The 25,154-nt window shown below is 43.3% G+C and overlaps 1 protein-coding gene across 1 annotated transcript in view; it reads right to left on the bottom strand.

Moving 5' to 3' along the window:
* AIG1 (androgen induced 1) overlaps positions 1 to 20,895 on the bottom strand; it is an 82,644-nt gene extending 61,749 nt beyond the window's left edge. The window contains exon 1 of the mRNA XM_081855374.1: positions 20,448 to 20,895. Within this exon, the coding sequence (XP_081711500.1) occupies positions 20,448 to 20,783 (336 nt within the window). The 5' untranslated portion in view covers positions 20,784 to 20,895. The remainder of the gene's footprint in view (positions 1 to 20,447) is intronic.
* Positions 20,896 to 25,154: the final 4,259 nt, after the last annotated feature.

Below are 25,154 nucleotides of genomic sequence, written 5' to 3'. Positions count from 1 at the left end.
ACCATCTGGCCATCTGCAGAGGTGGTGCTAAAGTACAGCAGTTTCCCAGCTCCTCAACTCTATTCATAGCAAGATGAAATTTGAATAAAAGAGAATGGGTGGCAGTTATCTTCAACCTTCCCTGTCAACACCTGAAACACTTAAGAAATGGCGCTGCTCAAGTCTGGCCCACATAATTTGTTATGATTAATACTCTACCCTAGATTATATTATGAAGTTGAGCCTTTGATAACCTGATCAGAATTCAGCAAGAATTCAAAGAATCTGCTAACATGCTTAGGACATAAAAGTTTTTTGGCTGCTTTTCCCAAAATGTGTGGGCTGAAGACAGGACAGTAATCTCATCCTGGTGAGGGTCTGGAATATTAGAGATTTACAGCCATCTGATAACTAGCCAACTGATGTGAGGTAATAATAATGCTAACAATTGTATTGCCAGCTTTTCTTGACTGGCTTTCCAATATAGGATGGACATGGATCCAGCTTCCAACAGGTTGCTCATTTTTATCTGCAGAAATGAAATCCTATGCTTCCTGTAATCTAACCCAGTAATTGAGCTAGCAGGTCCCCAATCATATAAACATGTGTTCTTGTCTAAAAATGGTTGAAAGCAGCCCTGTATCGGGAATTTTTAAATGTCTGACATTTTACTATGTTTTTATAAGTACTGTAAACTGCCTAGAGTGGCTGGGGAAACCCAGGCAAATGGATGGGGTATAAATAATAAAAATATTATCTGTGTATCTGAAGAAGTGTGCATGCACATGAAAGCTTATACCAAGAACAAACTTAGTTGGTTTCTAAGGTGCTACTGGCCAATTTTTTATTTTTTTTATATATTTCAAAAATATTACTGCTATTATTAAATGTATTACAGCAAGCTGTAATGCAGCATTTCTTCTGCATGCAAGCCGGCTTTCAAACTGATTCTTTCCAGTATTACCTGCTTAGAATTATATTCCTGTGCCTGACCAACTGGCCTTCAGAAGCAGAGCAATGTGAAGGACAACAACACAATTTGAAGGAAGACCCTAAAATAAACAACACCTTGCTGCAATGATGATGAAGACCATCTCAAAGATGTGACCACATTAAGAGACCAATACTTTCTAGGAATAATCAAGGACAGCTACATTACTAAAACCTGTTAATTGATTAAGCCTCGCACTAAATGGCTGCCTTCATTCTGTCCACCTGTGAATAGGAATCAAAGGCGCCAGTCCTAGGCCTCCTTACCTAGGAGTAGATTCCACGAAACTAAATAGGACTTATGGCACAATCCTAACTATGTCTTCTCAGAAGCAAGTCTACTAAGATGTAAAATCTTGTGCACTTCCGAAAGCTAACAATCACTCTTCTGCATAGAACAGACCACAGAAACCCTCATGAATACGAATGGGTAAGATACTTTAGAACACAAATTTGTTTCTAATTTGAATTACTGCTAAACACAATCTCATGGATATGGGAATAGGAAAATGTAGGCATATCCCAAGGAAATACTTATTAGCTATGAAATCAATGACAACATAGAACCGTCTCCCGAAGGCAATGGTGGAAAGCATCTTGACATCCCTTTTAATGTTAAGTGAGACATTCCATAATGTGTGTTGGGGGACAATACTGCATTGGCAACATTTTGAGATATGACCTAATGGGCTTTTTATTTTCGTAACTGAGATTTTTTTTTCAAGCTATAAGAAAAGAACTGTTTCAAATAACAGCTTCAAAGAAAATCACACACCCATTCTCTAAGGGGATATAAGTTGTACATTTCCTAATCAATCATAAACTAAGCCTGTCTCCATCAGCAGTGGTGTTATAACAAGGTCACAGAGGGGAGCCAGCCACCCATGCCTCCATTCAGCTAAGCTGAGTATGTTGGCCACTTCACTACTTATGTCCCCAAATGCATGCAGCAAAGTGGACAGGACATGGATGGAGATATGTATCCCTGTAGCATTTCAATAATGAGAGACAAGTATAAGAAACACATCTGATGAGCCATTTGGGGGGAATCTTTGCCAAACGTCACAGTGTCTTGTGATAAATGTGTCTTTACAATCACATGTCCTTAAGACTACGAATCACCAGCCATTTCTAAACCACTTCCTCACATGTGGGTTAAGAAAGCCATAAGAACAACACGGAAGACACCTCTAGGGTGTCAGTGGATGAATACTTCAGTCCTATAGAAAGCTGCATGAAGTAGCATAGGCATAATTACAAATGTGAAGCCTGAAAGACAGACTCCTTCCCTATAGAGCCTGTTGAAGTGTAAAGATCTGCAAAGGGGGTCCCTCTTGGTAGTTTCTCCACCCTATAGGCTCATAGGGTGTGTGTGTGACCTGGAAGAGGGCATTCTTTGTGGAGTTCCTAGGTTATGGAATTCCCTCCCCTCGGAACCATGACTGGCATCTTCATCATGCTGTTCCCGTAGTATGCTGAAGACGCATCTCTTTGCCCTGGCCTTTGACATCTATAGGACCCACCCTATTCTTGTGCTTGTCTCAAACTGTTTTTAATACCGTCTTCTAAATTGTTGCAACACACCCTGGAACCTTACGGTGAATAAGGTACAGTAATGTGGTGGATATGTAATAAAATTAAATACTGATGTTGCTATGGATAACAGCAACAATAGCAACAACATAATTTTTCTATCACACCTTTTACTTGCTAAAGTTTGTTTGAAATGACTATCAAGCTTCCCCCAATCTGGTGCCCTCCAGATAGTTTGGACTACAACTTCTGTCATTATTGATCACTGTCCATTCTGGCTGGTACTGATGGGAGCCCAACTACTTCTGGAGGGTACCAGGTTAGGGAAAACTGACCCTTGAACAATCAGGTGTCTTCCTCTTAGGTTTGCAGAAATATGGCTCTGAGGTAGACAAGACAGGGAAATGTGCACAATTCCCTCTTCATAGAAGGATTATGTGCACATTCTCTACAAGGCCTGGTGAATGTGCACAATGGCTGGTGGTTACACACATTAACCGCACAATTTATATTCCTCGTAATATAATCATAAAATGGGTTTGAATATGTGTAAAACAAAGATTCAGGTGAATTCCTCAACGTTATAGTCAGAGCAGACCCTTTTAATTAATAGATATAGATGGATGACTATAATTAAACAACCATGATGGTACATAGCTACCTGATCCAGATCTTTAGGCATTCTGGAGATCATTAATACCCAGAAACATTTCTCCCAGAAGGATGATTTGAATGGAAGGATATACTATCAACTCAAAAAGGCAGCAGCTGGAAATGGTAGCAAAAGCATTTAGATCTTTCAGCACGCAAAACAAATTGCTTGAAAACCTGCCAGGTCACATAACCTTCACCTTGCAAGTCTGCCAGATCCACAAGTGTGTTTTCCTTTGAAGCAAGCGGAATATGATTTATTTCCCCAGATTATCTGTTATGACTTTTCCTGTCACCTCTGTGTACTTCTTGTAGTCATTTGTCAATCCTTTGGCATGGTGTAGTGAGGTGAACACACATTAAGCTTAAGCAGAAAATGTGGTTGAAGATACTATCAAATAAGGAAACATTAAGTCAGACGACTTATCTCTTTTACTACTGGAAGTGTGATTGACTGGGCCACTGTCCTTGAGATCAAACCAGTTAGTTCCTCAGCAGGTTTATTTCCATCTCGCTGCTTATAAAGTTTAGACTGGCATTAAATGGGCAACAGTCACCTAATCCTATAGAATCCAGTGTTCAGATAAATCACGAGGGACTACGACATGGTTCTGACACTAAGCTGTTCAATGTTTATATATCTATGCCAGGTGAAAGCTTCTTTCCCTTCTCATTTGCTTCAGGTCACCAATGGGTTGTTCTAGTCCCCAGCAAGCAATGTTTCCCACCATGCACATTAAACAGCAGTGAAGAGTGGGGTGGAGGTGCTCACCTGACCTCCAGCTGTCCACATCCCTGCTACATCCCAGGACAGAGAGGGTGAGGAGTGAACTGGTGTTGATGCTGGCAGAGCAATGCGCTAGACTGGCTCCGCCAATGTGTTTGCACTGTGCCAGCCTTGCTGTCCTCTGGCTTCTCCCCATCTCAGTATACAGCAGCAAACATGGGTGACTGGAGGTTAGATGAGCACAGCTGCCCCACCCCATCATCTATCACTGACATTAACTATGAGCATAATTCAAGAAGTAGGGAGGAACCTACAAAACCAAAGGTAACATTTATTGAAATTTGGAACAAAGGGGAAAGACTGTGTTGCTTTGCCTTTCAGCAACTGAGGAAGACAGGCCTTCAACGTGTGTTTTTGGTAACTTTTTGTTTCAAACCCAACATAGCCTTGAGTGTCTACGCCTAGCATTTCCAGCCAGGCTGCTGTTTTGTCACCACAGACAGTCAAAAACTTGAGAATGCGGTAAGAGGGAGTTGAGGGCCTTATCCACCAAGCTTTCAATTGCCAGGCCCATGTATTGGCCTGGCTGGAAGAGAGACACTGCAACTGAACCCAGGGGGAACTGTGTGATGACAGCCATCCTAGCAGCACTTCACATAACTTGAAGTAATAATAATAATAATAATAAATTTTATTTATATCCCGCCCTCCCCAGCCGAAGCCGGGCTCAGGGCGGCTAACAACACTAAAACAGTACAACATTATAAAACATTATAAAAATGGATTAAAATGAATTAAAATCAAAATTGATGGCAACCATAAACTAAAGTTTTGTAAAGATTGCCAGAGGAGGGAGTCAGGCTGCGCCCTGACCAAAGGCCAGGTGGAACAGCTCTGTCTTGCAGGCCCTGCGGAAAGATGTCAAGTCCTGCAGGGCCCTTGTCTCTTGTGAGAGAGCGTTCCACCAGGTTGGAGCCGCAGCCGAAAAAGCCCTGGCTCTAGTTGAGGCCAGCCTAACCTCTCTGTGGCTTGGGACCTTCAAGATGTTTTTATTTGAAGATCGTAAGTTCCTCTGTGGGGCATACCAGGAGAGGCGGTCCCGTAGGTACGAGGGCCCTAGGCCGTATAGGGCTTTGAAGGTTAAAACCAGCACCTTAAACCTGATCCTGTACTCCACCGGGAGCCAGTGCAGCTGGTATAGCACCGGATGAATGTGATCTCTAAGCGAAGACCCCGTAAGGAGTCTCGCTGCAGCATTTTGCACCCGCTGGAGTTTCTGGGTCAGTCTCAAGGGCAGCCCCACGTAGAGCGAGTTACAATAATCCAGTCTGGAGGTGACCGTCGCGTGGATCACAGTGGCTAGGTCGGGGCGTGAGAGGTAAGGAGCCAACTGCTTAGCTTGGCGGAGATGAAAGAATGCCGCCTTTGTTATAGCTGCAATCTGCGCCTCCATAGAGAGGGAGGTATCGAAGATTACACCCAAACTCTTAACGGACGGTGCTGGCACTAATTGCACCCCCGCAAGAGATGGGAGTTGCCCCCTCAGCCCCCCGTCGTCCCGTCCCAGCCAGAGGACCTCTGTCTTCGAAGGATTTAACTTCAGCCGGCTCCCACGTAACCATCCAGCCACAGCCTCCAAGCATCTGATCAGTGTGTCTGGGGCAGAGTCCGGGTGGCCGTCCATCAACAGATAGAGTTGGGTGTCATCAGCATACTGATGGCAGCCCAGCCCAAAACTCCGGACAAGCTGGGCGAGGGGGCGCATAAAGATGTTAAAAAGCATTGGGGAGAGTATTGCACCCTGGGGCACGCCACACACCAAGGAGTGGCGGGATGACAATTCCCCCCCAAGCGCCACCCTCTGTCCCCGACCGGAGAGAAACGAGCGCAGCCATTGAAGGACTGTGCCCTGGATCCCCACGTCGGCAAGGCGGTGGTCCAGGAGTTCGTGATCGACCATGTCGAAGGCTGCTGACAGGTCTAGAAGAATCAGCAGCCCCGACCCGCCTCGATCCAGCTGCCTGCGGAGGTCATCTGTTAGGGCGACCAGAGCCGTCTCAGTCCCATGACCAGCGCGGAAGCCGGACTGGAATGGATCCAGAGCCGATGTTTCATCCAGAAACCTACCAAGCTGTTCAGCAACCGCTCTCTCAATCACCTTACCCAGGAATGGAAGATTCGAAACCGGGCGGTAATTGGATAGATCTAAGGGATCTAATGATGTTTTCTTTAAGAGCGGGCGCACCACTGCCTCCTTCAGTTCCCCTGGGAATGTCCCGGTGCCAAGGGACAGATTGATGATATCCCCCAGGGGGGCCCGCACCTCGTCTGGACACGCTCTAATCAGCCAGGACGGGCACGGGTCGAGAGGACATGTGGTGGGCTTTCCAGCTCGGAGGAGTCTGTCCACATCGGCTGGGGATATGCGGTCAAAGTGGTCCAATACTGGACCCGAGGACAGTCGAGGGGCCTCCAGTTCCTTTATTGTATCCAAATTGGCAGGGAGGTCATGGCGGAGCAACAAGACCTTCTCCGCAAAAAAGCTCGCAAATGCCTCACAGCTGTGTGTCAAATTGTTATTTAAATTTGGCTGTCCTTCGAGGGACGTTAAAGACCGAATTATACTAAATAATTGCGCCGGGCGAGAGCTAGCGGATGCAATGGAGGCCGAGAAGTAAGACTTCTTAGCGGCCTTCACTGCCATCTCATAGGTTTTCATAAAAACCCTATAAGATGTTCTTGAGGCTCCGTCACGGGCACCCCGCCATACTCGCTCTAGCCGTCTGAGGTCCCGCTTCATTTTCCGGAGCTCCTCGGTAAACCAGGGAGCCCGGTTTCTGCGGGGTCGCAGAGGGCGCTTAGGTGCGATCTCATTGATGGCTGCCAGGAGCTGGGTATTCCAGGCCTCAACAAGCTCAGTCAATGAGTCGCCAGGGGGAGAAAGGTCCCGCAAGGCTTGACGGAATCTATCAGGGTCCATCAGCCTTTGCGGGCGAGCCCAAATTGGCTCGCCACCCAAGCAGGGTGGGGGTGGAACGTCAATCCTGGCTTTCAGGGCATAGTGATCAGACCATGGCACCTTCATCGAAGGAAACATGATCACATCTATACCGATGCCAAAGATCAGATCCAGCGTGTGGCCTGCTTGATGTGTGGGGCCCGAAACAAACTGGGAGAGCCCTAGTGTCGCCATGGAAGACACCAGGTCCAGAGCCTGCGAGGAGGGAGTGGCATCAGCATGGATGTTGAAGTCCCCCAATACCAATAGGTTAGGGAACTCCAAGGCCCAGCCGGCCACCGCCTCCAGCAGGCCTGACAGGGTGGCTGCTGGTGCGCTGGGTGGCCGGTACACCAGCCAGACAGCCAAGCTCACCTCGGAGCCCCACACTAGGCCAACACATTCAATGCCGGGGATCGATGGCGATGGTAGAGCCCTGAAAGGACAATCTTCCCGGATTAATAACGCCACCCCTCCCCCCCGGCCCACAGTCCGCGACTGGTGGAGGACGGAGAAACCCGGGGGCGCCATCTCTCGTAAGGTAACAGTTACCCCTTCGCGCACCCAGGTCTCCGTCACACAAGCCAGGTCGACCCCCTGCGAGGTAAAGAAATCTCGCAGGGTGGCGGTTTTGTTGCCTATAGACCTGGCATTGCACAACACCAGTGACGGAGGTGAGTAATCCTTGCTCACCCTACCCTCGTCTCTCGGGATGGGGCGCAGATTGGAAGGGGTACGAGCATATCCGTATCTCGATCCCCTTCGCCTATGACATCTGCCCCCACCGCCATACCTCCCTTGCCCCTCCACAGTAGGAATCCCAAGCCTCAGGCTCACCTCCATTTACAGAATATAAAAGCAAACAAACAAAAACAATTATACGAAAATAAAGCCGATCCCCACCCCACTCCACAACCACCCCACCCCAACCCAAAATAGACCAAAACAAAATAAAAATACATGGATAAAAATCACCGCTTATGGTGGTACAACAAAGCAAAACAAAACAAAAAACCCACACAGTTTAAAACATATAAAAACACTTCAAACAACCGCTGCCGCAGCACCAATGTCCCCAAAGGTGCGGCAGTGATGAGCGTAGGCCCCGCCCCAAGGCCTGATGGAGAGTGGGCCTGCAGGGGGAAGCCCTCCCCACACGCACGGCGAAGCGGCAGCAGTGGTGTTCCGAGGCCTCCTTGAAGCCTTATATGCTGAGATGGAGTCTGGGGCCCGTCCCCAAGCCCAAGATGGAGAATGGGCTAGCAGGGGGAAGCCCTCCCCACACGCACGGCGAAGCGGCAGCAGTGGTGTTCCGAGGCCTCCTTGAAGCCTTATATGCTGAGGTGGAGTCTGGGGCCCGTCCCCAAGCCCAAGATGGAGAATGGGCTAGCAGGGGGAAGCCCTCCCCACACGCACGGCGAAGCGGCAGCAGTGGTGTTCCGAGGCCTCCTTGAAGCCTTATATGCTGAGGTGGAGTCTGGGGCCCGTCCCCAAGCCCAAGATGGAGAATGGGCTAGCAGGGGGAAGCCCTCCCCACACGCACGGCGAAGCGGCAGCAGTGGTGTTCCGAGGCCTCCTTGAAGCCTTATATGCTGAGATGGAGTCTGGGGCCCGTCCCCAAGCCCAAGATGGAGAATGGGCTAGCAGGGGGAAGCCCTCCCCACACGCACGGCAAAGCGGCAGCAGTTGTACTTCTGGCCAGGCCAGTTGGGCACTGAAACTGGCGTCTTAAGGGAAGGTTATGGTGAATTCATATTGACATAAGTTTGTAGTCAACTAACTTTTACACAGAGTAGAGACACTGGAATTAATGGGCCTAAGTTAGTCATGGTCATAAATTTCAATGGGTATATTCTGAATAAAGGCTAGCTGAATACAACTCACAATACTTTACTTAATATGATGCTTCAGAAAGCACTTAGGGCTTTGGTATTACGGGAATGCCTCCACGACGCCAAAGCCTTTGCAAACAGAAGAACTCAGGCTGTCTCATCAGGTCATCACTCTGAACAAAGATATCACTGGTGATTTATTCCACGAGTTATTTAACTATTTACAATTGCCTTAAACTTGCTTGTAGCAGGATGGATGCACCAAGGGGTCCCTATGGACTGCACTTCTGTTTGCACAAGGGAGGACCAGCAATTTCTCAGGTCTGGATATGACACTTCCTGGTTTGTTCATCCGCTCATGTCAAGGAAGGAGTGAAATGGAAGTGATCAGACTATGTTCACAGTATAGTTTATTAAACCAACATTCTTGGCTTATTGTCACATGTGAACATGGCCTTCATTGGTACATGTTTAAAGGAACTGCATTTTAAATATATATATTTTTAAAAACAGAAAACCTCTAGCCAAAGTCATTTTCTAATAATTGCTATTCCCCTCCTTCCTCCCTTCAGTTTAGCTGTACATACAAAATCTGTCTTTATTGCTTTCCATATCCTGTTTACAAGGCAGGATAATTTCATTAAATCTATATCATCCATTCAGCAAATATGTTTATATGGAATACTTTTTTTATTAGATTACATCTTTTACATTTTCTTTTCTAAAGCTCAGTTTTGTTTGGCTCCTACTCAGCATTGGAGGCTATGCCATTATTTTTACTTAAATATTAATATTACACGCAATGCTACAAATGTGATCAGTGATATATCCTGGGAAGCATGCCAAGAATCAACAAACAGTGGGAAAGGCCATGTAACAGACTAGGTAACATTTGGGACTGCTAGTTAAGTAGGGGGGAAGAGACATGCATTGCAGCTGTCTGTACTAAACTGGGCTTAAGGATACGGTTTCCAGTGGGAGGAAAGCCCCAAAATTTTTATGAATAAATTGCTTGCTCAGTTGGAGGGAGGGGGTAAGATTGATTTAAGATTAGCTTAGTGAAATCTTTCCCCTAATACATAGCAGAAAAATTGTATATGTGAACTTCCTCTAACATGCAGAGTAGATTGCACACTTAATCCAAAACAAAATGGCTTCTTATAATACTTATTTAAATAAGGTGAAATTAAAACATTTCCTGGTAGGACTGTTGCGCAGCATCAATATGTTGTACAGTGGTACCTCGGGTTACAGACACCTCGGGTTACAGACACTTCAGGTTACAGACTCCGCTAACCTGGAAGTAGTACCTTGGGTTGAGAACTTTACCTCAGGATGAGAACAGAAATCGTGCTCTGGTGGTGTGGCGGCAGCGGGAGGCCCCATTAGCTAAAGTGGTACCTCAGGTTAAGAACAGTTTCAGGTTAAGAACGGACCTCCAGAATGAATTAAGTTCTTAACCCGAGGTACCACTGTATTTGTAAATGATTTTAAAATAAAGACTATAAACTATTTCTGATGACATTTTAAGAGTGCTTTAAAATGCCATGGATTAAGGCTAGTAAAGATGCTCATGAGTGTGAGATAGCATAATGTGGCTGCACTTTATAGGTAGGAGTAGCAAACAAGGGAATATTGTCATTGCATTCCAAACAGTTTCTCCATGCTATGAAGAGTTCTTGGGGTTTGAACAGATGAATGCTGGTACAGAATTGGAAAGTAATGAAAGCAAGCTAGTTCATCTCCCTGCTTTGAAGCACTACCAAAAGCCTACCCCCTGCCCTTAAGACCAACACACAGAACATAGCATACCAAGAGCAGAATGCAGATGTTCCCCACTCAGGTGCCTGCAAATAGTTTCAGATAACTAGATGAAGATACAAACACCATTACAGAAGGGGTACTGGCATGAGATGGGTGGGGGGCAAAACACACTTTCCAGGATATCCTGGAAAGAAAAAGATAGGATAGATTGACAACACCATCCATGGGTCATACTATGAGTTCAGATTTCTAGAGAATTAAACAATGGAACATCTAAGCCAGGCTTTTTAAAGAACGGGAAGAGAAAGTGAGTGAGAATGCACACACATAGCCTACTTTCCTGCTAGAAGAAAAACTGAGGGCAAGGGCATTTACATACTTCTGACAAAATAAAAATGAGTGTGCATGGTGTGTGCCCCATGGCTCCTTTTAGTAGCATGCTATTCTTACAGCCTAGTCCTACACAATGTTAAGTGCACCAAAACACACTGAAACAAAAGGGCTTAGGTGTGCCTAACTCTGCACAGGATCAAGATGTAATTGTGCCCTTAAAAATTTAGATGGCTTTCTAGAATTTCCCTCATTTTCGTAATGAAACATAAAACTGTTCAGTGACTGCTAAAGAGCACCTATCTGCATTCTAGTACACAAACTACGTTCAAACATGTGGCTGGTATGGATCATGATACAGCTGCATTCTAGCAAAAGCTGGCTAGTAGGTGAAGGCATGGGATTCCCCTCCCTCTCAGTCACCATCAGTGCCAGCAACTGCTCCGTGTTCTCTTCCTCACTTCATTGGCCTTTCTGGAATGCTTCCTTTAATAATCTCTCTCCCCCCCCCCCCAGGTATTCCATTTGTTCATGTCCCATCCCCTCACCCCAGCTTGCAGGCTCCATTTCTTTCTGTACTTCTCCCTCACTACGTGACCCAAACATTAGATCATCCGCTTCCAGCTCTAAATACACATATAAGATATTACTAAAACAATGCAGCCACGTTTGTACTACCCAAAGTAAATAAATAACATAACATAACTTAAGCAAACCCCAAGTGGAAAAACGAAGAAATCAACTAGCAACAGAGCTGGAGAGAGAGCACTTTGATGTCTGAGATACAGGATCAAAGCAACTTCAGAAACCAAAAGGAAGCCAAATTTTCAAACTCTTATTACTCTGAAGAACTTGGAGAACAATAAATTATCTGAAAATCCTCAAAGTACTTTGGGCCATGATGAATAAACACTATTATACCTCTAAAAAGTATCGTTTTGCTCTGACTGTTTACCACTAATTAAGACAGTAATTTTTTCGAACACCATTTCCAGCAACAGATTCTCTTTGAAGTGCTCTAGAGATGTTGTTCTTGCACAGCAAAGAAACAAACGCTTTTAAAATTTGCTCTTGATAGCTCACAGTCTTTGATCAATTCTTTACATGCCTCCGGGAAGTAAAACTTTGATATATTTATTTAATTAGGTAGAGTTCAAGAAATAGATGGCAACAAGTAGCTTGGGCCCTCTTGACATAGTGTCCTATGGAGAAGATGCTATAAAGACAATTTAAAACATTGGTTTTTACCAGAAGCAGGCTAACTGCAAACATCACTATTGCTCTCCCTTGTGTTTGTTCCTAAAGAAAGAATGAAGCAGATGACTTCGAACAGCCTATGAAAACAATGTTTACCATTAGGGTTATTGCTTTCTCTACATTTACACCCCAGCCTGCCACGTACAAACTGTTCTAAGGGCACTTGGGGACTCTGGAAAGAAAAGTCAACATTCCACACACCTGACTTTAGGATTGTCCCGAGGCCTGTGCACAGCCTCCGTTACTCCACCGACTATGGGGAGAAGTGAATTACAAAACAAGCAATGAAATGTATACAGGATCTCCTATACTAAAGGCTAAGCCATCTAGACCCTCTGCTAGATTCTAAACCTTCAGACAACAGACACAGGCTCCTAAGCACCACAAAACTATGGACGGTTTTCTACTTACTCTGCCCTCTTCTTTCCAGAGCAACCATGCTTACCCCCAGCAGAGATGAACTTGGCTTATCAGTCCAGTCTGGTTGAATGGGCCTGCCTCACTATTGCTGCTCTGGAATTAGGGTCTCTGGCCCTGGTCTAATCTCTAAGCGTCAGGGGGAGTGCAGGCCATAGGGGGAGTCAGTGGTGGGTTTTTTACTCCAAAAGCGTCCGTGAGTATCCTCTCCACCTGCAGCTGCTTCAGCAAGTCTCTGACTTGGTCATGAGGAATCATTCAAGAGGGCTAGGCTCAATGCCTCTGAATTGGCAGGGAATACTGCAACCCCAATGTTAAACTGTTTTTTTTTGGGGGGGGTTGCCTCTCAGCCCTGTTCCTCTCTCCTCACCTTCTGCTGCAACAGACAACCCAAAGAACAAGAAGGGAGGATAGATGGAGAAATCAGGAAGAAGTGGACTTGTCTGCTTCTAGTCCCAGATTTTGGCAGCACTCTTTTAAAGCCCTAACTGTCACAGCAAGGCAGGATGGAACTGAAAGGGGTTCTCTACCACACAATGAGGTCTCCTGACAAATTTGCATAGCACTGCCAAAAAAAGTGAGTAGGTGGGAGCGGCACCCATTCAAGGATCTTATCAAGTAAGTACAGTAAAGGCTAGAAACTGAGTGCTCCCTAATTCTCCCTGTTCAGCTTTATAACTATGTAAAAGGACACTTACACAATAAATGACCCTCCTCTTCAGGACACTTCAAGCCACCCTTCCCCCCCACAGCTGCCACTATCATACATATTTCAAAGGTTCCATCTGGGTGCATCAACTACCTGACTCCCTTGCAGCCAACAGAAAGACACAGCCTACTCAAATATGCCTGGTCGTTCTTTTTTTCTTTTCCCTTCCTCCACCTTCCCCTCTCTCTTTTCCTTTTCCATTTTTTTGGTTTAGGTTTTTATTTAGATTAATACTTTATCCTTGGAATTATAAAAAGATACTGGGTATTTGGTATTTTGTATACCTTTTTTAAAGCTTTAATATAATCTATTAGGGAAAAAGAAGAAGATGAAAAGAATGTACTGTATTTAATATCCCACTATTCTATTTTCTGCAAGCCAGGATATGGTATCAACCAAGACTGCAGCTACATTTTAAGCAGTAAATAAACAAACAGAATGTTTGTTATCTGCAACCCTAAGAGAAAAGTATTATTGTAATTAACAACAAGAGCTTTCAGAAATTTCTTTCGTGAGATGAGGGGGCACTTGTCTGAAGAAGTTCATGAATAGGATTGTCATGAAAATGGGTTAGCCTGCCAATACAGTGGTACCTCGGGTTACATACGCTTCAGGTTACAGAATCAGCTAACCCAGAAATAGTACCTCGGGTTAAGAACTTTGCTTCAGGAGGAGAAGAGAAATCGTGTGGTGGCGACGCAGGAGGCCCCACTAGTTAAAGTGGTGCTTCAGGTTAAGAACGGACCTCCAGAACGAATTAAGTACTTAACCCGGGGTACCACTGTAATCCATAGAATGGTTATACTGTAATAGTAATGTTTGGCTGAGTATTTTACCAAATGAACAATTTCACTAATATAATAGTGATAGAAAGTGTTCGTTAACATGAAAATCATGAAAGTGGAGTATTTTCTATAATTAAATCCCATGTTCTTTAAGTCAGATAGGCTTTCTCTACCAGACAACAATTTGCCAATGAAGCTAGAAGTATGATCTCAAAGCTGAAAAGCAGCAGAAGTTAATGGTCAGTGTTGGGTAATCTGACACCTTTCATCTGAAAAAGAGCCATCCCATCCCTAAACACCATTTCTCCATAGGAAATGAAGCAGCACTGCTTCCCACTGCTGATGAGAGGCATTATGTTCTGGATGACATCACTCTCCAGTCTTATCTCAGATACATTTGCATGCCAAGCAACCAGACCATCTCACATACCACGGAAAGGGACAAAGACTGCTATGCTTAACAGACCTGTAGACAACGGGACAGGAATAAATATAAGCATACAGAGGTGAGCTACCACTAGACAGATACCGTCTAGACAGTATATAATGAGTAACAACGCAGGTCTCCGGGAAACCAAGATACAGCCTTCCATATTCTGAGCGAAAGTTATTCATTGTACAGGATTTTTAAATTTTACATTCTGTTGTTAATACCAGCATCCTACAGCACTTGGAATATTAAGGCACTCTGTGATAGCGCAGCAATTCAACCAATGATTTTGGGAGTTACCAAACTAGATATTCTGTGTCTTGCTTCAGTGCAAAGGTAAACGATCAATAAGTTATCTGGAAACAAAATTAATTCAAGTACTACATTATATTCACCCCGTAAACAATCCTTCAATCTAAAAGTGTTCATTGAGAACTCTTGAACAAAATTCTGCATTCTGGTGATTTGTTTAAAACTGAGACTAGGAAAACTCAGAGAAAGCCAATTTCCAGACACTTCAACAGCAGCATATTTTCAAGCAGCATCTGGGCGGTCTAATTCATTTTAGGAAGCAGATACCACTTGCAATTTGATGGAAATAATGCTGAGGAACAAAATGTTTCCAGGTTTGCTCAAGTCATGCAGACACACAGTATGCCCCTGCCACGCTGGACAAGGCAATTGGCCAAAACCAACCAACTCCTTTTCAAAGACAATTTCCAGAAGAGTTGTTAAAATTAGTAAATCCCTTTTGCAGATGAAATCAAAATACCATGGTCAAAAATTTTTAAACTGTGCTGCTGTGGATGGAAGTATAAAGCCAAATAATGTAGGACTGGTTTTTGATGAGCAATGCAAACCCGATGTGTGAGATGAGTTTAGAATCAAAATATGAATCATTCAGATCTACAGTTTTCTAAAACCAAGGGAACTGAACTGGATTCATGCTTCAAAAAAGCACAGACGATGGAGTCTCAGCAACCAGTCTTAGGCACAACTGATTTACTTGCACAGAAGCTTGTTTCCTCCCAGTGTGTGGAAAGTGTCACAAGGCACTTTAGCAACCCTGGTAGTAGTTAGGAAGGAGGGTTTGTGAGTCCTTTTGCATTACATCCTGTGGGCCTCTGAGATCCGACAGAAACAACCCAAGCCTGCATTAGTCTAAATGTACAGCAGATTTGCCAGTTATAACAGCTTTACTCTTTAGGTTTCGGTGTTTTAGCCAATGACGTTTCATCAACTTTGCAACCTTCCGTGGATGCAGGATGCAGGATGCAGGAAAGGTGGGAGAAAAGTTTAATAATTAAATGAGATAACGTAAGGATTAGTCTGCAATGAAAGGAGAAAGTCTGTGGCCAAATAGATAGGGCACAGTTCTAATCTGATTAGTTATAGCACTATTGGTCATAGTTTGTGCCATTAATGCTAATTAATTGAACTTGCTGAGACTCTATTATTTTACCTTAGAGAAAAAAATTAGTAGACATGCAACCATACAGAAAAAGTCATGGGCTTACACAAACAATTATAAACACCATGGGAGAAGTGTTCCCAGCTACACCACCCATTGCCCCCGGAAGTCTTATAGGTAACTGCTGCAAGAGAGGGACTTTGAGTGGCATCATAGGAGGGGTCTTTCTAAGACGAAGGTGAAGCTCCCTTGTTATTTTTGCTATTAGATGCTGCATGTTGTTTAAGTGTAATCTTGTAATATTTATAGTATTGGAATGTGGTTTGTTAATAAGTTATTATATTTGCTATTGTTTTGCTATGTTATGCAATTGCTATTGTTATTATTTTGCTATGTTATGAAATTGTTGCTTTGTTATTGACTTTATATGTTACTATGAATTTTTTTGTACTGTTGCATTCCTCTTTCTTTGTGGCTAGTCACTTTGAGCATGGTTCTTTTGTGGAAAAGAGGCATACAACTAACAGAATAAATGAATAATAGAAAAAGGTTGTCAATGCACTTCAGTAGTATCAGTCAAAGCACAATAAAGACAAAGCAAGAAAGTATTTTTGACTAAATATAGTTATTTTTCACATTTCCCCCCAAACCCAGACACATTTTATCATGTTTTTCTCAATAGGAAACTAAGATACAAACAACTGACATGAAGGGTATATAACATTACCACAATTACAAGCAGTTTCTCAAAGTCTAATGCTGAGAGAGATTACTGCCCCATGACAGCCTGCAAGTCAGCCTTTATTTTAAATGACATGCTCCTCACAAATTTCCTGTAGCCTTCAAATGTATCAAGAACCTAAATTCTGCCTGTGTGGTGCCAAAGATTGAGGTTGTGTACTGTGGTGCCAAAGACCGAAGTTGTGTCCAAAATAAATAATAAATATTCTTCGTTTATCCAACGTTATACTCTTGCGAAGTGGTACTAATAGGATGGGAGACATTTGTTTCTTAAATAGAATTGCCATCTGGCTATCACTAAGTACTGTTTAAAAAAACACCCAAACTGTTTTATGCCTAGTAGTCAGGAATTCAAAACACAGTCAAGCAAACTAGAATACTTTCCAAACTAGTTAGGTTCACTTTGGTTCCCAATTCTTTTTTTCTAATATAGCTTCTATGACTTTAGAAGCTGCATGTCAAGCAAAAATTCAAAAATTTAAGTAGCAGTAAATAGGAATGGCTGGAAAGGCTTCATTTGCTCAATATCTGCGATCTTTATCACTCTTCTCTTTCAAACGGGGCCCATATACAATCAATATGCCTTGCTCCACCCATCGCAGGATTCAAATAATCTACTGCAGAGAAAATGAGTCCATAAAGATAGCTATTCCATACACACACCCCCACATACATCTGCTCCCAATGTGTAATAGCTTTGCATTACCAGTTTGCAGGATGCTATTAATGACCAAGTTACCCCCGGGTAAGAAAGCTCTCAGGATAGATTAATCATTAATATGAGTTCTACGATCACTTCCTTTCTAGAAAGCTAGTAGAGGAAACTCCAGCTATCTGCACCTAGCTTCAGTGCACGTAAGCCTACTTTTGAGTGGAATGTGAGCTGTGCATCACTGTACATAAAGCAAAAGTATACAGTTAGAAAAAGTCATGCAATTCTGACAGACCTAACTACTCCCAATTGTTGTTGTTTTTGTTCATATGAATGCAGCCTAAGAAATAAAGCACTTTCTGTGATGCCATGAAGATAAATGGAATGTGACAAAATGCAACAGTGCTAGCCTTGAAAACTGTGAAAACTAATGCAGTTTCAATCAGTTAATTTGGCAACTTTTTACATATAATATGGCGGGAGAAACTTCTTAAAATATGTCCTTATTTTAAACAGCCCCATCAGTGTTGCAAAAATAACACTGCACAATTCAGTGAAAAAAGTGTCTCTCAGCTGCAGTAATCCCCCCCCCCATCATGCAATTTGGCATACTTTAATACTTGGAAAATAGTAAAATAAACAAACTAAGAAAAGGTAGACAATCCATCAATAAGAAAACCAGTCCTATCTTAATGTCTGATTAAATTCCTGCAAACAATGGAAATATGCCTTATAATAAAGAGGCCTTATAATTTCATTGTCAGTGAACAGAAGCTAACATAGGGAAATGGTTGCAATTAAACCAATCATGTCCAATAAAAAAGACAACAGGTTGGCTATATATAAAAGGAAAAACACAGTGCAAATATTCATCAGCAGCATCAACTCAAATCAATTCATGAAGAATTGACAGAATTGACAATTCAGTGTTAAAAAGATTAATTGTTCAATTGACATGATACAAAAGAGTACAGCATTACTCAGTCATACAATAATCACTTTCTACCTTTAAAGCAATCAAAGTTATTAGTACTGTATCAGATTAACTTTGAAGTTGAGATGAATCTTTCAGAGAATGGAAAGACTGAAATATTTGGGTGGGCCATGGTAAAAAAAGATACAGAAATCATGCAGGGGAAAATATAATTTTCTCAGATTTGTTCCTTCCAATTAAGTAGGCCTTAAAATAGGAAGTTGGTACCATCTTGAAGGATTGGACAAGCTACTTTTTTTATAGCCTATGATTGTAGTAAAAATTATTGGTCATGATGGCTGTCAGTAATCAGTAGCTTTCACTGAAATAATATCTTGTGTAAAAAAAATTGTCAGAAGTATGTAATAATCAAATGGGAGTAAAGAATACCACAAATCTTTTCATTGAAAGCTACTCATTACCATTCTGCACCTTTAAAGCAATTTCCCCCACTCTACACCAAATTTCAACACAGTATGGATCTTTGGGTAAAAGATGTGTAACCTATAGCCCCAAACTGGACAGTACATATTTTGGGCTTTTTAAAAACCCACAAAATTAAAGGTGGGATTTTGTTATGAAAGTTACTCATTGCCAATGGCCAACATGGGTGATAATTTTACTAGGGCCATAGGATGATGATGATGACTAATATATCCACAGCCTGTTATCTGCATCCATTTCATATGATGTCAGAGATGCACATGTATTATAGTATGTTAGAGTGACAAATTGTGCAAAACATGCTGAAGCCATCTCCTGAACTCCCTTTCTTCATATTTGATGTCGCAGTACAAAATGGTAAAGGTCCCTCTTGATGCTACTGACTTTGCTGTCATGTCACAAGGTGGCTAGACAGCCTGCAACCAGGCACACTGTAGCATCACTGGGTGACCTAAGAATTTGAACTCTGTGGTCCATGAGTAACTTATAAACACCATTAAGCATTGTGTAGGCAAAACAGATTATCTGGGGAAAGGGCTGTACCTAAGGTATGCAAAAGGTGCAAGGTTCAATCCTGGGCCACTTTAGGTGGAGCCGGAAAGGGCTCCAGCCTGAAAACCTAGAACACGGCTGCCAGTCAGTATCAACAACAGAACTGAGCTAGGTGGACCACTGCAACTTGCTATGTTCCTAAGACACCGCTTTCGCACAGACTGAGTGTGGAATTTCTGGGCCTTTCACTAACAGCAGACAAAATGGCACTTGCTGCTACTGTATGTGATGGCGATGGCATATGTGGTAATATTGGGAAGAAGCAGTTACAATTGTGTGTTTAGTGTAGGGGTGGTGATCAAATGTCTTGTTCTAGTGCACGGATGGGGGACTCTGGCCCTCCAGATGCACTCTATGATCCAGCAACTCCCATCATCTCCAACTGCCAACCATGCTAGGCTGATGAGGGTTGTAGCCCAAGGACAAATGGAGATTAGGTGGTTCCCAAGCCTTCTCGTAGTGCATGATCTTCACCTTTTTCAGACCCAGGAACCACTGTTAACCCGAACACACATTTGGGGGCCCCTTTTTAAATCTTCTACCCTGCACTGTGGAAGCGCTCCTGCTGCAACCCACCTTGGATCAGACCCACCAGTTGAAGACCAGTGTCCTAGTTTCATACACGAAGAGTGTGGCCATTTTGAAAGAAATATTGTGAACTATTCCCTCCTGATTATTATTATTATTTTGGGGGGAGGGGAATAAATTCTGTAATGGGTCACATGCTGGTGCTTTATACCGTCATGACCTGCCACTATAACTACAACATCCTCCATTGATGCAATTGATCCTTTCTTCCTGAAGTGGGAGCTGTCTGGGGAAGCATGTCTTGGATCAATGTTGACATGCCCAGAAAACCAGACCATGACATGAAGAAGAATCTCCCTCCTTTTTGGGCGATCTGTTCCGTTTGCGGGGATTAGTGAACTGACAACAGAAGACAAAAGATAAAAGAGAAGGGAGGGGGGGCATCTCTTCTTTCTCGCCGCTTGGATGAGTGTAGCTTCCCTCGCGGGCTCCTCCCCTTCCCCGGCTCCGTTCGGCAACCCCGGGAACCGAAAGGGCATTCGCCCCGCCCCAGTCAAGGTCTCCTCTCAGGGAGGAAGCCAAAAGGAGCGCGAGGCACTCGAGGAGCCCAGCGCGGCTTCTCCTCCCCGCGCGGGCCTCGCCCCCTTCGTCGCTCGGCGGAGGAGGAGGAGCGCGTCCGGCCGCCCTTCCCAGGTGCGCCCGCCCGCGCAGGGGGAAGGCGGGGCGGGCGGGCGGCCGACTTACCAAATTAATGAACGTCAGGAATTTCCAGCTGCCTCCGTAGGTCTGGTGCGCGGGCATGTCGATGGCCTTGTAGTTGCACAGGATGGAGAAGTAGGAGAGGAGGATGGCGCCGCGCAGCACCTGGCACGGCACGAGCGCCATGTTGCCGCGGCCCCCCGCCCCTTTCTTGCACAGGCGAGGCCGGAGCTCCCGAGGGAACCCGCCCGGCAGAGACAGAGAGCAAAGAGGCAAACGGAGACGCGCTCGGGGAGCGGGGAGCCTTCGGGTGGGCGGCGCGCGCGCCGAGGCGGGAGGCAGGAGGAGCGCGCGCCGCCGGCCCAGCTGGCCACTTCCCATAGAAAGAAAGGGAGAACCTGGGAGGCTCTGAGGAGGCTGCTAAGGGCTGCCATCCCGCGCACGGGGCTCAGGTTCCGCGATTGGGCGACGTAGAAGCGAAATCCCCAGGCCGCGCGAATAGAACTCTGTGCATTTTGTTTTGTGCTTTGAAAAACTGTCTTCGCACAAGTGCAAGAGGGTTGTTTTTCTACCTGCTTTTTACTTGCCAGGGGGGCGGTTTGAGGGGGGACATTGGCGCTTGTTCGACCTTTCCTGCAACCTGAAGGGGCTTCTCTGTTGAGGTTTTCGGTTCTGCCTCAGTCCCAAAGCCTGCTTTCAGATATGAGCGGTGGTCTGTATGGTCAGGCTAAGCTACTGCCTACCTTGCACTATATATCTCCCACACTTACACAAACACACACGTTTTGCGCACGAAATAATAAGTGCGTGATAAAAAGTGTGAGCTCTTGTCTTTGCTTTTCCGTCTTAAGTGTTTTTCCGCTAAAAGCTACGTTCCTCCATAGTGTTCCGATGGATAGCTTTCGGTTCCTCTCGTGAGAGGGGGGGAAACAGCATCCCAAGGAACCAGGAAGCTTCGTCTCCAGGCCGCTGGCTTGTCACTCTACATTTTTCCTTGTTCTGTAACCAAGAGAGCACTATTCCATTGGTTTCCAACCAGGACTTCCGGGTTCTTTTTCAAGCCTGCAGTGCTTCTAGACGTGGGAGGCAATGTTAGATGTGCGGTGGTTTGACAACCCTCATGTCTTGCCGACCCCCACCCCATCTAGATTTTCTTGTGGCAAATAAAATGTCAGGATTTTGAGGTTTTTAAAAAATTGCCCTTCAAATGCTTTCTGGGGAAGAAAAAAACACAATAAAATACATTCATTTTTGTGGGAGGTTCTCGTCACATTTTTAATTTTCCTTCCCTGCAAATTAGCAACTTCAATAGGGTTTGCTTGTTCTGGCCCTTTTGAAATCCAGTCATGAGTGGTGCTTGTGGTTTTAACATGAAATTTAAAATATTATCTTGAATATGCACACAAAGTTTCATTTCCATCTCTGTCTTCAAAGAAGATATTGCATCATGTTGTGCTTAATAATATTTCCTGGCCTCATTGAAGATGAGGTTGCTGCTGGGTAGATGCTTCAATAGAGAATATGGACATGTTTATTTTTTTTTTTTTATAAATATTTATTAAGGTTTTTTTTTTTAAAATATAAATGCACACATAAAACAATCTTACTTTTATAACAACAAATTCTTCACTTCTTTGGACTCCCTCACGTCCCCCTCTCCCATTTACATCATTAAAAAAAAATTTTTTCCAAACAAATTATCAACTTGTTTACAATCTCATGTCCACACATTCCAATATGATTTAACACTTTTTCCAATAAAATTTTTATATTTTCTTTAGTCTCACTTATCATCAAATTTAAATCTAGTTTAGTGGTGGCCAGTTTTTTATAATCTAGCATCCTTCTTAACATTCAAACAAATTACAATGTTTTTGTAGATACATCTTGAATTTCTCCCAGTCTTCCTCCATCTTTTCTTCTCCCAGGTCTCGGATTCTGCCAGTCATCTCGGCCAGTTGCATATAGTCCATCAGCTGCATCTGCCACTCTTCCAGTGTGGGTAAATCTTGAGTTTTCCAATTTTTTGCGATGAGAATCCTTGCTGCCGTTGTTGCATACATGAAAAATGTTCGATCCTTCTTTAACACCTTCTGGCCGACAATACCCAGAAGGAAGGCCTCTGGTTTCTTAGTGAAGGTATACTTAAATACCTTTTTCAGCTCATTGTATATCATTTCCCAGAAGGCCTTCACCTTAGGGCATGTCCACCAGAGGTGGAAGAATGTTCCTTCATTTTCTTTACATTTCCAACATTTATTGTCAGACGAATGGTATATTTTGGCAAGTTTAACTGGGGTCATGTACCATCTATATATCATTTTCATAACATTTTCCTTCAGAGCATTACATGCAGTGAAGTTCAACCCAGTGGTCCACAACCTTTCCCAGTCCTCGAACATAATGTTATGCCCAATATCCTGTGCCCATTTTATCATAGCCGATTTAACCATTTCGTCTTGTGTGTTCCATTTTAGCAGCAGGTTATACATTCTAGATAGTACCTTGGTTTTGGGTTCTAACAATTCTGTTTCTAACTTCGATTTCTCCACCTGGAACCCTAACTTTTTGTCATTTTTAAAAACTTCTTTAATCTGAGCATAATGTAACCAGTCTCGCACCTTATCCTTCATTTTCTCCAAACTCTGCAATTTCCAATTGTCTCCATCTTTTTCTAATAATTCCCAATATTTTGGCCATTTGGCCTCCATATTGGGTCTTTTTCGGGCCTTAGCCTCCAGAGGTGAGAGCCACCTTGGAGTTTTGTTTTCCAATAAGTCTTTATATTTCGTCCAGACATTGAACAGTGCTTTCCTGACAATATGGTTCTTAAAGGCCTTATTGATCTTAACTTTGTCATACCATAAGTATGCATGCCAACCAAAAGCATTGTTAAAACCTTCCAAATCCAGCACGTCAGTGTCTTCGAGAAGTAGCCAATCTTTTAGCCAGCAGAAAGCTGCGGCTTCATAGTACAACTTTAAGTCTGGCAGGGCAAAGCCACCTCTTTCTTTCGCATCTGTTAATATCTTAAACTTAATTCTGGGCTTTTTGCCCTGCCAGACAAATTTAGATATATCTTTCTGCCACTTCCGGAAGCACTCCGTTTTGTCCACAATCTGTAATGTTTGAAACAAAAACAACATTTTTGGCAATACATTCATCTTAATAGCAGCAATTCGGCCTAACAAAGAAAGCTTCAATTTTGTCCAACTATCCAAGTCTCTCTTAATTTCAGACCAACATTTTTCATAATTGTCCTTAAATAGACTCAGGTTTTTTGCTGTTATGTTTACCCCTAGGTATTTTACTTTTTTAACCATAGTTAGTTCTGTTTCTCTCTGAAACCTTTCCGACTCTGTATCTGTCAAATTTTTTCCCAACACTTTAGTTTTCTGTTTATTTAATTTAAATCCTGCCACCCGACCAAAATCCTGTATCAGTTGTAATACTCTTTTCGTACTAGATTCTGGCTCCTGCAGAGTCAAAACTAGGTCATCTGCAAAAGCTTTCAATTTGTATTGTTTCGCTCCGACCTGAATCCCTTCCACCAACCGGTCCCCTCTGATCAAGTTCAAGAGCACCTCCAGAACCGAAATGAATAACAAAGGGGAAATCGGGCAGCCTTGTCGTGTTCCTTTTTCAATTTTGAACTCTTCTGTAACCACATTGTTAACTATCAGTTTGGCCTTTTGTTCTGAATATATTGCGTCAATCCCATTCTCAAACCCCCGTCCCACTCCCATTTCATTCAAATTTCCCTTCATAAATTTCCAAGAAATATTGTCAAAGGCCTTCTCCGCATCTATGAAAATTAACACTGCTTTTGTATTTATGTCTGTTTGCAAAAGTTCCAAAACGTCAATAATGTTCCTAGTATTTGCAAACATATGTCTACCTGGGAGAAAGCCTGCCTGGTCTTTATGAATTACTTCATTAAGCACTCTTTTGAATCTACTTGCCAAAATGTCTGCAAATATTTTGTAATCCACATTCAAAAGGGAGATGGGACGATAGTTTTTGAGTTGTGTCTTTTCAGCTTCAGATTTTGGTATCAATGTGATAAAGGCTTCCTTCCACGATTCCGGCGCCTTCTTCCCTTCCATAATTTCATTACAGACCTCCATCATTGGTTGGGTCAGATAGTCTTTTAATGTCTTGTAATACTTGGAGGTCAAACCGTCTGGCCCTGGAGATTTGCCCAGTTGCATGTTCTGAATAGCTTGTTCAATCTCTTGTTGTGTTATTTTGTTGTTCAGGATTAATCTGTTTTTTTGTGACAACTTTGTTAATCCATTTCTTTCCAGAAATTGTTTAATCTCAACCTCATCTTGCGGCCCTTGAGTGTATAATTTTTTAAAGTATCTCTGGAAGCACTTTCTAATTTCCATATGGAAATGTTTAAAGGGGGATATGTTTAAAGGGGGATATCGTACTCTGCTGAATTTTGCATTTCCCCTTCCTTTGGAAAATGGATATTGAGCTGGTATATGAACTTGAAAGGTAGAGTTGTGTAACAAATCAGTGTTCACTGGAATTAATTATGTTATAAACCAACCAAATAGAAAGATACACAGTACTTGGTTGTACTTCATTAAAGATAGGGAGCTACATATGATCACTACATGCCTACATTTGGCAGAGGAAGCTAATTGCTCTACATTAAAAGAGCTAATGACATGGTAGTGAGCAAGTCAAGTATGTATACAATAGAAGCTCTCTAAAGTGTGGTAAAATGCCATTTTAAAGGTT

Source organism: Podarcis erhardii, assembly GCF_964252035.2.
Source record: "Podarcis erhardii genome assembly, chromosome: 3".
Taxonomy (NCBI): Eukaryota; Metazoa; Chordata; class Lepidosauria; order Squamata; family Lacertidae; genus Podarcis; species Podarcis erhardii.
The sequence above is the reverse complement of the archived record's forward strand: the minus strand, read 5'-3'. Positions and strand labels throughout refer to the sequence as shown.